Below are 14,214 nucleotides of genomic sequence, written 5' to 3' on the forward strand. Positions count from 1 at the left end.
CCGAATTAAAGTTTTCTATGCGTAATCGATTCGATGCTTAAATGTCAAAAAACCTTATCAGTTGCATTTGCAATTATCGATAATTTTTGACGTCTGCTAGTTCTGTCAAGCGGTGTTCGGTAATTTGTCAAAAATTTAAAAAAATTAGATGTTTATACAATTGGCTATTGTTCTCTTTTACGGTATTTAGTGGACATCCAATTGAATAATTATACCGGTACTTTATTCAACCCAAAACAAAGTTTCATTTTCTATGCAAAATAAAACCATTTATGCTATTCAAATTCGCAAAACCTAAATAACTGTGAAATTGGATTATCGGCTTTTGAAATTGAGGAATGCCGAATTGTATTGATTGTTTTTGTTTGCAAATAGCAAATTCAAAATCTAAAGGACTCATGAATGGACATAAAGGAAATTTCATATTACACATGCATATTCAGGTATATACATATACACACATTCTAAACATAGAATAAGGATTATCCACAAGCACTTGAACAAACGAGCCAATATTCTCGCCTTTCGATCACGAGACAATAGCCATTCATTGACCGCTGAAGGGTCGGTCGTCTATATCGTGTCATCAGTTTGGTTGTCATTCAGAAGAAGATTTGAACACAATACCTACTCTCTTCTCTCTCTCTGGTGAATAGAATAAAATGTCAATTGTCATCGAACGTAATATAATCAATTTTCTTTCTCCAAATTCTATTTGCTGGATTTAGAAATGGACACATGTGCGGGTCCTTTTTTTCTCCCACACAATTGCGTTATAGAAACGTAACCCTTAAGTTTTTATTGCACAAGTCTGAGTCATCATTAATATTGTCAAATATTTCTTTTTTTTTGCATCTGACATCGCGCAACTCTTTTCACCAAGCAAAACACACTCGGCAAACTGTCAAGATACTGTCATCAATGGAAATTATTTGCTATTGTATTTATTTATCGATTCAGCGGGTTAATTTAAGGCCAAAGATGTTTGTGTAACATTACGGTCTAACCCTATGCCACAGATATTATGCAGATGCAGATGTTTCTTAGATTACTTAAACTCTAGTGTTTTTTTTGCACTACATTATCGGATAGAGGGTGTTACGCATATATGACAATTATGTCAGTATTATATTTTTTGACAGATCGATTTGGATGGAGAAAAAGGAGACCGCAAACATTGTTCTGGATTATGATTGCATCTGCAAAATTGATTGCAAAATGTGATGAAAACTTAAGAAAAACACCGAAAAATAAAGGATATGTTTGCATAGTCATCATCCAAGTCCCCATAGTCTAGCATGTGTCTATTGTACAATATTTTGTTAAATATAAAAGTGAAAATAGGGAAAGGATTGAAGAGTGTGAGCAGATGTTAGGCAATGATATTTATGAACGCGCAAAAAATTTTGGGAAAGGACACAACAGTATCTTTAATGAATGTTTGATATGAAAAATAGTCAAGGGACCAGTTGCGGGCAATAAGTTATATTGACATTTTGGGTTGAATTTTGAAAGGAAAGAGGTTTCATCAAACCTTCTTAATTTAATCCCTAATGTAAAGGAACCAAAGCAAAAAAAAAAAAAGAGTTAGATTGAATCGATTTTGTTCATGCGTGGACACTGGTCAGTTTGCCCAGAAGAAAAGGATATATTATATTCTTCTGTGAAAACAAAAGGGGCAAGTTGTTGAAAAGAAGGAAGCGACAGCCAAGATATATATTCTTAGTTCTCACACACAATAGCCGGGTGTCCAGTATATTCTTTCAATTTTTAATATCATGCGGAAGGTAAATATATCTTCCCTCGTTTTGTCCTTTGTTATCCCCGAGAGGAATTAAAGATTCAACCCTTTTTTTCTTCTTCTTACGATTAAATGTGATTTTTTTTTATTCATTCTTGATTGTGTGTCTTATAAAGATCATCATGTTCCGCAATCGTTAATTTATGCACACCACGTATAAAACTATTTAAAGAAGATCCTTTTCCTTGTTTGGATGATCAAATAATGGGGGAATTTTTTTTTAGGGAAGAGAAAACCTCGTCAAGGATAATTGATTCATCGCTTGACCAACGGTCAGTTTTATTTTGAATAGAATAAAAAAAAAACTTTCAGGAAGGATGCTAAATATACGAGAATTTAAAAATATCTACGCATAATAGAAACAGGAAGGTGATTTTATAAAAAAAAAGAATTTGAGATAGCAATTTTTTTTTATTTACTTGATATATTTCTTTTGATATCAAAATACCCTTTTTGAGGGTTAACGGTTCTAGTAGAGTCTTGTTGCTGTATATTAAAAATAATAATACAATAGACACCGGTCAAGGTAGCATCTTTTTGAGGTGACCACTTACTTATACTTACTCAAGGGTTCTGAGGGAATAAATCCTTTTATTGAGTTTCTTTTATTATAAACTTTTTATAAAAGATTTTTGTAAGGAATTTTTGCATAAAAACTGATAAATTCGAGTTTTAGCGCGGGGCGTTGAGGCTTTGTCACCGATAATATGTAAGGAAATTTTTGAATGGATTTTACTCAAAAAAAGTAGAATAAAAAGTTGAAATAACTGGATCTTCTAATTTCACATAGAATAACTCGATTTGTGTTATGAAACTTGAATTGTTTACTAATGTAGTAAAATTACGTAATTTTTTAAACGACCGAAGTTAGTATAATTTTTGGTAAATTGCTTCGTAGAAGTTACAAACTTGCGTTATTAAAAAAAACTGCAATTTTCGAAAAATAAAAACAAACAGAACTAAAAAATTCGCTTTTTATTTTATTGATTCGGATTGATTCGTTTAGACAGGAGCAGTTTTGATCAAAGAAGTGAAGCCGTCAAATGAACTTATTATCGACTTTGAACTGCATTATCATTTTTGTAAGATTGTTAATGGAGTCGCAATTGGCTTAACATTTACACAATGAGAGCTTAAAGTTAACATTTAGGGACAGTTAACATTGAGGGATGGTAAGTTAGTTCAGATGCTATCTTATCTGCAAAGGATCGGTTTTGTACTAGAAATATTTTTGATACAAATCATTACTGCATTAATGTGTACAAGTTAATGGCAGAGATATTGGCTGGTCTTAGATTCAAGCTCAAAGTAATGAATAGTGAATATAATTGAGGGAACTGTATTGTGTAAACCCACCTCTCCCAGAGTGTTTTTTCGTGACGTTTTTCACATTATACTGGTTCAACTAATTTATATTGACGTAATGTAACGTGAAGACAAATATAGGATTGTTAAAATGTCAATAATTTATAAATGGCGCCCAATTTAAACCCAAAATACAAACACACTATACAAACAATAAAAGAAAACATGCATTAATATATAATGTGAAACATTGTGTTAATCCAGGTTTAGGAATTGATGGTCAAAAACTAGGATAGAACAACATAATGCGACACAAAGGATACTGACCTGTACTGGAGGTGCAATAATTTCTATGGTACGGCGTACTATGAATTGGTGCTCCACTTAACAGATTGTGCAACAATGGCCTGTGTTGCGTTGACGTCGCTGATTGTTGTTGTTGCTGTTGTTGTTGTTGTTGTTGTTGTTGAAGAGCTGACGGACCATTGTGTTGCGATTGCGTTTGATGTTGCTGCTGTTGTTGTTGTTGCTGGTGTTGTGGCGATAAGGCAGTGTTATGCTCAGATTTAATATGCAGAGCAGCCGCCGCAGCGGCTGCTGCTGCCGCTACAGCTGATAACGATGACTGATGCTGTGACTGAGCTTGTTGTTGTTGCTGTTGCAGATGGTGTAGTGATGTAGGTGGTGGGCTTGGCGATTGTTTGATAATTGGAATTTCAGTATCTACTAAAAAGAGAAAAAACAAAAATAAAAATGTTATTAAAAAAAAAATAAATTCAATGAGAACAAGTCATTATAAATGTAAGAAAGGAGTTTATTATTCACACAAAATTACTGCCCTAAAGGCATGTTTGCAATTAATTTTTCAACCGATTTCTTGTAAAAAGAGCCCACAAAGTTTCACAACGCATGTTTAGTATCTGCGTAAGGCACCTCTTTCAAGTTTTGTTTTTTTTTTTTGTTTTTTTCTAACCTATATTTGTTTGAAATAAGCAAAAAAAAAAAGAGAATAAGGTGTGCAGAATTACTGTGTGGCATACAGCTATTATTAAATTTGTGTGATGGCGAAATACCGCACAAGAGTTGTACCAAGCCAAAGCTTTAAAAATTGTACTTTCAAATGGTCGACCAACATTCTACACAGATTTGCTGCAAGGAATGTTACCGCACTAAGTGCACACATATACCAGACCAGCAGCAGGCCAGCAGTTAAACAGCACCAGCTAGCCTCAATGAACCAACCCAGTTAACCAGCCAGCAGGCGTATAGTATAGTGCGTGAGACTTACGCAATACATTTTGTATGTGTTTATTTTTTTTTCCTATATGAATAAGGCAAATGGATGCATTTTAATGAATATTTCAATCTAATAGATATTCTTAAAGTCTTATGCTTTTGATTTATTCTTGGTTTGAAATTGATTTCCGACCATTTATGGTGAGACCCCACCCTACAAACTGTATAGAAGGAAAAAAGTTGGAATGTCAAAACTCCATTTTCCCCCCATACCTAACCTCAAAACTTCAAAATGCACTTCAATTAGCATGAGGCAAGTATAATTGTCACAATGTAGCTGCCGCAGCAGATCGATACGGCTAGACAAGGTATTACGATATATCTACTCTCTACTCGACAAAGTGTATAATATGTACCGGGGCGCATGTTTTTATGTTGCAAAGGTATGTACCTACTTGATGTGCATTATGGGGGGTGCGAACAATTCTAGTGTGAAATAAATGTCTTTTATTTTAAAGCACCTTTTGAATTCACCACACCTTTTCAAAGATGAACACTATTTGTGAATAACATTTTAAAGGAAGGTAGGTAATATACATACAAAGCTATTTACATTTAAGGAAGAGGTTGCTTTTGGTACCTTTTTAATTACCTTCATTTTTGGTTGGGCAATCAAAATCAATTAACCAGAGTAGCTTCAAATTATTTTAATTTAATATTCGACAAGTCGGCAAGAAATTTGTCTGCTTTGAAATGTTTCTGCTTTTAAATTAAACGAAGAAGATATCAAATCGAAAGTGACTGTTGAGGAAATATTTCTATCAAACAGATCTAGGATATGAATTGAGAGAGAACTGAGGTTCAACCTCAGCTACATGACATCCACCAATTTTTTGACATTTCATCAACTAAAACCTTTTTCCATCAATTTTAAGAAGCAAATGTTGAAAACTTAAGGACAATTTTCATTAGAGTCGGTTGGGCAGTGTAATTTTTTTATAAAGAAAATATCACCTTAGCTTCCAATATGGCTTAATTAACTGTCACTTACGAGATTGTGAAACTAGTTCTAATTGACGAAATGACGACGCTTCATATATAAACCGTGCACTGTTTTACCATCACTGAAAAACAGTTACAATAGACAAGTCAAGTTATTATTTGAGCAGCCATTTTGAGATTTTAATGTCAATTAGACGGGTACTGTTTAGGACTGTTTGTTTTTTGTTGTTGTCTATTTTCTATTGTTAAATAAATTCTGTTTGTGAACCCATTCGGTTCCATATTTATTCCTTTTTTCACATGAAAGAAAGAAAAACGGATGGAAACTAGAGATATCCATCTGCATAGGAATTCCTTGTATTAAATCGATAGATTTTGTTTAACCATTCCATCTTTGTACTAACTATTTTTTTTTTTTTTTTTCAGAAGAATTAATCACTCCACACCATTGTGTCAAAAGCTGAACAATTAAGTATTTGAAGCTTAAATTGATTCAACACGAAATAAGAATTAATTAATTTATTTGTCAACGCTAATTACTCAATGATGTCAATGAATAAAAAGATTAACGATGCCATATTTAAACAAATAAATAAAAACATCTCGCTTACATTTGATATTAAATCTAATTTAGTTCCAATTCTTCTCCCAAAAAAAGCATACGAAAATAGTTTTTCTTTAATACAAATCGATTAAATGTCATTTCCCCACACATACTCTCATAATTTATAGTAAAACACCGACAAAAACTACGAAGAATAATAAACCATTAACAGATTTATCACTTCATTTAAATAAAGACCAACCAACCAACGAAAAAAAAAGAAGACAAATCCGGCTTTTTCTCAAAAAAGAGGTAAATAGGCCAAGTCAATAGTGCAAGTAAACGAATTTATATAGTTAGGTAGGTACTCAACAAATCGACAAACTTATACACCCACCTACTATAGCTTTTCACAAGCCAACAATAATAATAATAATAAAAAAAACAAAAACCCACTATAATGTGTCTAGCAGCAAAAAAAAAAGAGCCTATAAACATTGTATACATGAGCGCCACCACAATTATAGTGTGTTGCAAGAGAATTATTTTAATTTCAAATTCCCATAGAAGCCATACAAGTGCGCGCGCTGCATTCCTTCAATTAAAAAAAAAATTATTTACCTATACATTATAAGAAAAAAATAAAATAATATTGCATTTCTAGCCACATACACTCACACACAAGTATTATACCTACAAAAAATCAGCAATAAGTACATCTATTATATTCGCCACTCAATGAAAGTCATTCCTCTCGTTTTGACGTTTTATAGTTTTTCACCACCACTTACATTCAAACTTCACCACACTATACAAAATGAACGGAAGTGAAAGTGAAAATATATGCACAAATAAAAAGGAAAATAAAAAAAATAGGAGGCAAAAACTATGAAAAACTAGGCGCTTCATTTGAATAAACTTCGTCCACTCTTCCTCCGGCCTAATTCTTCTAAGGCCTCCTCCTATAGAAAAAGAAAGACTTGGGGGTATATAAACAAAAAACAAACAAATCAAGTGTGCACCACTTTCGCCGGCACCCTGTACCAGTTTTAGCTTGACTCTTTTTTTTTCTATAAGAGGGTACACCTATCTATCTATAGATTGTATGCTTTTTTTTGTATATTTTTTGCATACAGTTACGGTTTACGGATACTGTGACTGCTTGAGATGGTGTAGATGCATTTGCCCTCCATTAAAAGTGATTTGTATTTCCGCCACTTGGAGTCGCTGGATTTTTTACTCCATCTTGTTTGCCTACTGACATTTGAATATAGTTTTTTTTACTGTCGATAAGGTAGGATTTGTGGATGTGTTGGCCGGAAAAACTAAGTTCTTTTCTAACGCCAGTTTGACGTATGTATTTGTATGCGTTAGACGGAAGAAGGAGGAAAAACGATAGTTAAGTATAAACATCTCTTTTACAAAGTTGATGCACTCAACCACATGCATGCAACTGACATCTCTCATAGCATGGCATAGCATAGCGTGCAAAATTAAATGACGACAACACTGAACGACAACAACGACAACTTCAAAACGAACGACAACGACGATGACGATACACTAAGCCTTGACCTGATTTCTCTTTCTATCTCTTTCGTTCGTGAAGTGCATTCGAGCGTGTGCAACTGCAATTTAATAAGCTTATAGCACATTGTACGATATAAGCGGCAGCAACAGCGGTAGTGATGGCAGCAGGCTCTATCGTCGTTTTCCGACCGATAAGTACCCCGCTTTTCCTCCCATCCTCATCGCTACATACACAGACATCGCATTTTGTTGTCTCTCTAGCCCGATGTGCAACAAATAGATGCATCTAATAGTCTTTGGACAAAAAAAAAAAAAATAGAATGAGCATTAGAAAAAAAAAATTATTTGCAATTTTCTTTTGGTACTACATTTTACTTTATGCTGTGCTGTGTATAGGTATGTTTGGTTTGTATTTTGTTGAACTGGCAATAGAAAAAGTCTTAACTTTTACTTTCTATCCGGCCTTATACGGGTCGGTCGGGGCGGGTGCTGAGCTGATGACGTTGACGTTAGAGGCGCACTTGTTATTAAATGACTTTTAATTTGGCTGGTGGTCTTTTTTTTCTCCTTATTTTTGACGTGCAAAATTGACCCTGACTTAATTTTATAAAGAAACGCAAAAAAAAACAGCCGAAAAAAAATTTGATTAAAAATACATACACAAACGTGTGTACAAATAAAAATGGGCGATGAAAGAATCGTGAGTAGAAAATTAAAATATATACAAAAAAAATTAAAAATCCAGTGAGAGTATTTATTTTAGCTACCGCATTACCAAAAATGTCGTGTATAGCCTGTGTAATGGATTAAGTATCCGTTTAAATTTTTTTTTTTTATTTTGACATTTTTATTTTTGTAGGTACACATTTATAAATATATATAATTTTTTTTATTTTTATCATTTTATACAATAACAATAAAAAAGCGACGCGATTTTGTTGTTGAATCACACAATTTGAATGATGTGAACGCTCTGTGAACCTGCCTGCCTTTCCTATATATCAACACGACAAGCAACAGACATACTCTGTAGAAAAATGTAGAAGGAAAAAAACCTAGACCTAGTTTCCGTTTTTGCATTGTATTTGTTGTTTATCGCGCGCTTCTCAATTTTGTTTTTATTTAATCATTTTAACTTGGCTTGGTGATATAAATCGCTTAAATTGTTTTAGCAGGGATAGGAGATTGTCAGTGGAATAAAGGGTTGAGTAATATTATTTTATTATTTTGCAAAATAAAAAGTGATAAAGTATCTTTGAATTACTTACACTTGTTAGCTGTCAATTGTTGTTGGCTTACTTCAATTAGATGTCAATTTTTTTTTTTGTGTTTTTTTGTTGAGGTAGGTTTTGGTATCGGACAGCAATTTCTATTGAAAAATGTATGACAATTAAAATGACAGACAAGGGACTACTTAATTGGTTTAGTTCGAAAGTTTATAAATGATCTTAAGGCCTTGTTCCACAGCCAATTTAGTTTTTGGATGAATGTAAACAGAATTGAAGTTCTTAATAGTTTCAAAACGCAAAATTCTGCAATTTTACCAAAATTTTCGAAATCACTTTCGAACTTACAATTTTTTACGTCAAAATAACGTCTTTTCCAAGTATTTGTCCGTAGTATTTGTCGAAATTAATTGTTAATAAAGTAAGCGAACAGAACTGATTCTGGCTGAATTCATAAACGCATCACTTCTTTTGCATCACAACTTTTTGTAAAGAAAAACAACACAACCTTACCTACAAAGCATCACATTTGCACCAAAAATATTTTTAATGCAAATTTTTGAGGCATTAATAAACTCAGCCGTTTTGCCTTTCGACTATCATGCATTTCTACGGCCTGACAGTTTTTTTCATTGTTTAAAGCTATATTTTTAGTCTGATAAAAAATGTCAGATTTGTTCCCTTTTTAACGAATTTAGTAAATTATTTTGGAAAGCACCACTACTTTATCCATATTTGAGAGAATGTTCTACATACTCCCCGAGAATAAAAACGTAGAACACGCCTATTCCAAAGAAACTCAAATGTCAAACCTACTTAAATGTCAAAAACTTATTTCTACATGTTAAATATAGTAACGGAAGTAATACATTACGTAACAGAAATCTCAATGCGGATATGCAATATATTTCCAAGTATAAGAAAACTCTAACCGACAGGTGTATTTATTGCCAACTTACACAGTGGGATGATATAAACCTATAATACCCCTACTGCATTTTATTTACAATATCAACCCTTTTCATTGTATTTTCATTTTCATATAGATATTTTTAGACTTTTCTCTAGTAAGTATAACATCCGTTTGCTACTACTTGTCATTCTGTGTTGACAATTATTTTTTTGCCGTAAAACAAAACGGATTTACTATTTTCTTTTTATATTTCTAGTGAATTTCTGAAAGTATTTTGTATAGATATAGAATATGAATAGAAAAAAAAGAATGTTTATAAATATGAAAAACAATCAATTCCAGTTAGACAGCTATTGACATCTGGTTCGATTTTATATTCTGAAGAGCCACCAGTTACATAATGCAATTTTTATATATTTTCTAGGTTTACACGTGTATTTTTAGTTCGAGACAGGTGAATTTTTGGAGTTTGTTTGATAATAGAATAAATGACAGAATGACATTTGGAAATGGCAACCTAGGTGTCAAACTGGGAACTATCTTATCATCCCTTAACTAACGTTTTGACTTAAGAATAGATAGTTTAAAGTTTATTTGAAACTAAATCAATATTAAAGTAATTACCATTGATTTTTTAAAGAGAAGTCTCATCATCAACAATATATGACAACAACTTCCAAAAAAAATTAATAACAACAACACGTACTTTCAGTTTCATTGACCTAAATATGCATGTATATTTCCGAACACAAGCTCGATGTCATTTTTTGTTTCACCTTATATCCGTTGTAAAACTTGGCAGAGCTCACCACACCATAATACCATACTGCAAACTATATACACCTATCTACCTTACCATCAAAAAAACTGTTTTTTTTTTTGCTAATTTCAGTGAAAATGTTTAAAAACATGACGCATTCGCACAATAACAACTGACAGTTGAGTGTTGTGTGATCCGTTCAGCATCCGCTGTAAGCGTGAGTCTCTTCTCCTTTGCAAGATATACCTTTTTGTGAGATGCATCATATAGAGATATAACATACGACTTACCGACGACGATATAACTGCACAACGCAACGATGATTTCACTTCTCATCCGTTCGCTTTTCAGTCATCCATTCATTCACTTTTCCTTGCTGCGATTGGAAAACAAACAACAACGACAACTACTCTACACGACGCAAGAGGAGGCATGCAGCAGCAGCAGCAAATTGCAACAAAAAAAAAGTAAAAATAGTAACCACAAAAAAACGCTCGAAAAATGAAAAGAAAATGAATATGGCGCTTTTCTTGGCCAACTGAATGGAACCTTACAACGTGAATTGCATGCGGCGCATTGCCACTACCCTTTCGGATATTATACACCAGTGCAATAACGGTTAGCGGTTATAAATGGCAATAAATAAGTGAAAATTTAGGTTAAGAAAAGGAACGAAAAAAAAAGAGTAACTCGCTTATTCGCAGATGACGTGCAATTTTCTTTTTTTTTCCATCCGCTGTACTTTTTTTTATATTTTCTGATTTAGTTTTTCACTATCGATTTTCCTCGCTTAGAGGAAGACATAAACTTTTGGTTTATACAGAGTATGTACAGAACTCGTTTTTGTGTTTGGTTTCCCCGAAAACGTGTTCATTGGGTTTGTTAATTAATGCGTAACTTTAACGCAACGTGCCACGCATTAATTAATCTGGATGAGGAGGAGAGTTTATATGTATAGAAAGAATATGAGTTCGCTAAGTGTAAGAAGAACAAGAAGTGACGTGTTGGTCTATAGTAAGCGCCTTAACTCAAAGTGACAATGGTATTTTTTTTTGTTTCGAATAAAATTGTTATTAGGTATATTTTTTTTTTATTATTTCATAAAAAAAAAGTGAATAAATAAGAATCAGAATTAATAAAACGTAAAATTGCTGTAATCTTAAAGGAGTTAAACATGAGCACACACACTCGACAATGCAGTCTGAATCATCATCACACAATCATCTATAGCGCAGGTATGACAACTCGTCTTCCGGATTGACATCTTGATATCCGCTTTGAATGTCTAATTAGAATTCCATAAGTGTTTAGGTATTCTTATAGGTGTTGTTTTTGATTATTTGGTATGGAGTTTTGTGATCATTTATAGTGTCCTTTTAGTTGTTTAAAAGGATTTCATTTCATTAATAATCCAAATTGGATAGAATGGTTAATTTTATTTTTGAATGTCAACTTCCGGTCAGGGGCGAATAGGAATACAATATCTGTTACTTTGAATGAATTTGAATGTGTTCAAAGAGTAGGAACTGTCAGATGATATAAGTACTAGTGTGATGCGAACTCTACCTGACTAAACCGTAAAAGTAAGAACTGTCAAATGATGTACAAACTACACGATCTGTTTGCTTTAAATTTCCGCCTGAATTCCCATAATGATTCAAACACTACCTTGCCTGCAACATTGCATTAGTTATTTCCAAAAGATCTGTTTGTTTCCTTTTTGAGTTCCTGTAGTCATTTTCGACGTTCAGGAATGCGGTTATTGTTTTAAATAATGAATGAAAATATTAGTTTTGAGGATGCTAGTATATCACTTTTATATTAAAATATACTCCCACGGAACTGCATTCTATTTCTAGAGCTTCTATAACCTTGAATCCACAAGCAACAGAAAAAAAAAGAATAACAAAAACAAAAAATAATATCTGAAAAAATAAAACTGACACAGTTTCCGGAGGACGAGACTAAATTAAATCCACCATAAAAAAAACAAAGTTACATCATTTAAAGGTCATTTCCTTCATTGAGTCACGGTGGGTATAACTTAACGAATAGCGATCCCAATGATATGTTTCTGTGTTTTATTTTTTAATTTTCTCTTTTCTTAAATTTTTATTTCCATTGAAATACGCTGCAAGGTTATATCGCGCTATAACTGTTATTCTTGTAAAAATAAATGAGCTGTCAATTGCACCATCATAAATGACAGATAGGTGTGATATTTTGATTTACTTCTTTTTTTTTAGTGTGATGTATAGTTTTGAATGATTTGTTTATTTTGACTGTGCCCTTTGAGTGAACAATAAATAGGTATAGGTAGGTAGTTGTTAATATGTACTCTTTTGATGTGTTTATATTTTGTAATTATAAACGTCAAAAAAGTCATGAAGTGCACTTTTGGTGGGTAGGTCATGTTACAAATGTCAGTGTCAGATCAAATGAATTTTTAACGCGCATAGGCAAGCAAAAAAATAGCAACAACATTGAAATATTTCTATGGTCAAGAGTAAACAGAAAAAAAAGTATAAATTAACAAGAAAACAAAATTTCCAAAGGTCATTTAAACGCGCTGCTGGTATTGTAATACCGGAACGTGCTCTGACAGAAGGTAACTTTAATTTACTCTATGTTGTGTAGATATACCACACCAAACTGACAGGGAACGAAATTTATTTGTTTGATGTTTTCTTTTTAATGTTGCCAATTTTGTTTGATTATATTTTGTTTTTATTTAAAAATGCGTTTACGCAACAAAATTTCAAATAAATAACAAAACAGAAAAAAGTAACGAACACAAAAAATAAAACAAAGACACGGAAGACGGATCAAACTCTGACACTATTATGTCATAATCTTTCAGTCTAAGTAATGTCTTTCCAAAACAAAATAGCTTGTTTGAGTTTTAGTTTTATGACGTATACATACTGATAGTCTGACTTATCCAAGCTTCTCATTTAGTAGGTCATTGTATTTGAAATTTGTGTGTTGTTTTTTTGCTGTTGTTGTAGAGTGACGGTGCGGTGCTTGTCTTAGATAGAAGGTGCATAGATATTGAGCTGTTGTATCTTAACGTAACATAAGATTTTTGATGATGAATGCTTTTTCTTTAAATTATTCAAATGACGAAAATGGGGATTCCAGCTGCTTTTTAAATTTATTTTATAGACAAAGAAAGATAAAGAAAAAAAAAAAACAAGCGTCAATTAAAATTTTTGCCATCATAAAAAAAAAGAACTGATTTTTTTGTGAATGTTTTGATATGTTTTGTTTTTCTGCAATAGAATAATGAAAAATTATCATCATTAATCTTTTAATAAGATTAAAAGTTCATGGTCATTGTGTAATTAGGACGTTGACGTTTAGATGCTAAAATCATATCAATAGAAAAAACTGAAGTCAAAATGTCAAATTGCGCAAATGCTCAGCTGCAGCTGTCAAAAAGCTGTCATATGACAAGTTAAATATGGCACTGGGGAAGAATATTGCAGTAGATTAGAGTTTTGATTTGGTTTATTATTAAGATTCAACGAGTGCTCGCAAATTTTGGCCTAGTTTGAAAAATGTTTGCTCAGTTGTAATGAAGTGTCAAAATATCAAACTGAGCTAAATTTCAAATTTTGCTAAAATCTTATTTATATTTAAGATAATTTTATACAGCTTAGCTATAAGACTATAGATAGGGAAAGATCAGTTTGACGTAAGGGTCAGTTTCACTATTAGTTAAATATGACATGAGTGCCAATTAGAAACTTAAGTGACATTTCTATGATAAGAGATGGTAATGCAGTGTGTACATTTAAACAAGGAATATACAAATTAAGTTTCCAATATTCGATAATGCGACTCTAAAATGTGGAACTACCTTATCTCAATCAAAATATAATTGTTTTTGTTTAA

General features: G+C 32.5%; 1 protein-coding gene across 2 annotated transcripts in view; it reads right to left on the reverse strand.

Moving 5' to 3' along the window:
- LOC129911744 (ecdysone-induced protein 74EF) overlaps window positions 1-14,214 on the reverse strand; it is a 42,637-nt gene that overhangs the window by 17,707 nt on the left and 10,716 nt on the right. Inside the window, exon 2 of one of the 2 annotated variants that reach the window (XM_055989650.1) lies at window positions 3,434-3,829. In XM_055989650.1, the coding sequence (XP_055845625.1) occupies window positions 3,434-3,829 (396 nt within the window). Of the gene's footprint in view, window positions 1-3,433; window positions 3,833-14,214 lie in introns of both variants that reach the window. The other variant, XM_055989649.1, reaches the window with a different exon arrangement.

Source organism: Episyrphus balteatus, chromosome 2 (genome assembly GCF_945859705.1).
Source record: "Episyrphus balteatus chromosome 2, idEpiBalt1.1, whole genome shotgun sequence".
Taxonomy (NCBI): domain Eukaryota; kingdom Metazoa; phylum Arthropoda; class Insecta; order Diptera; family Syrphidae; genus Episyrphus; species Episyrphus balteatus.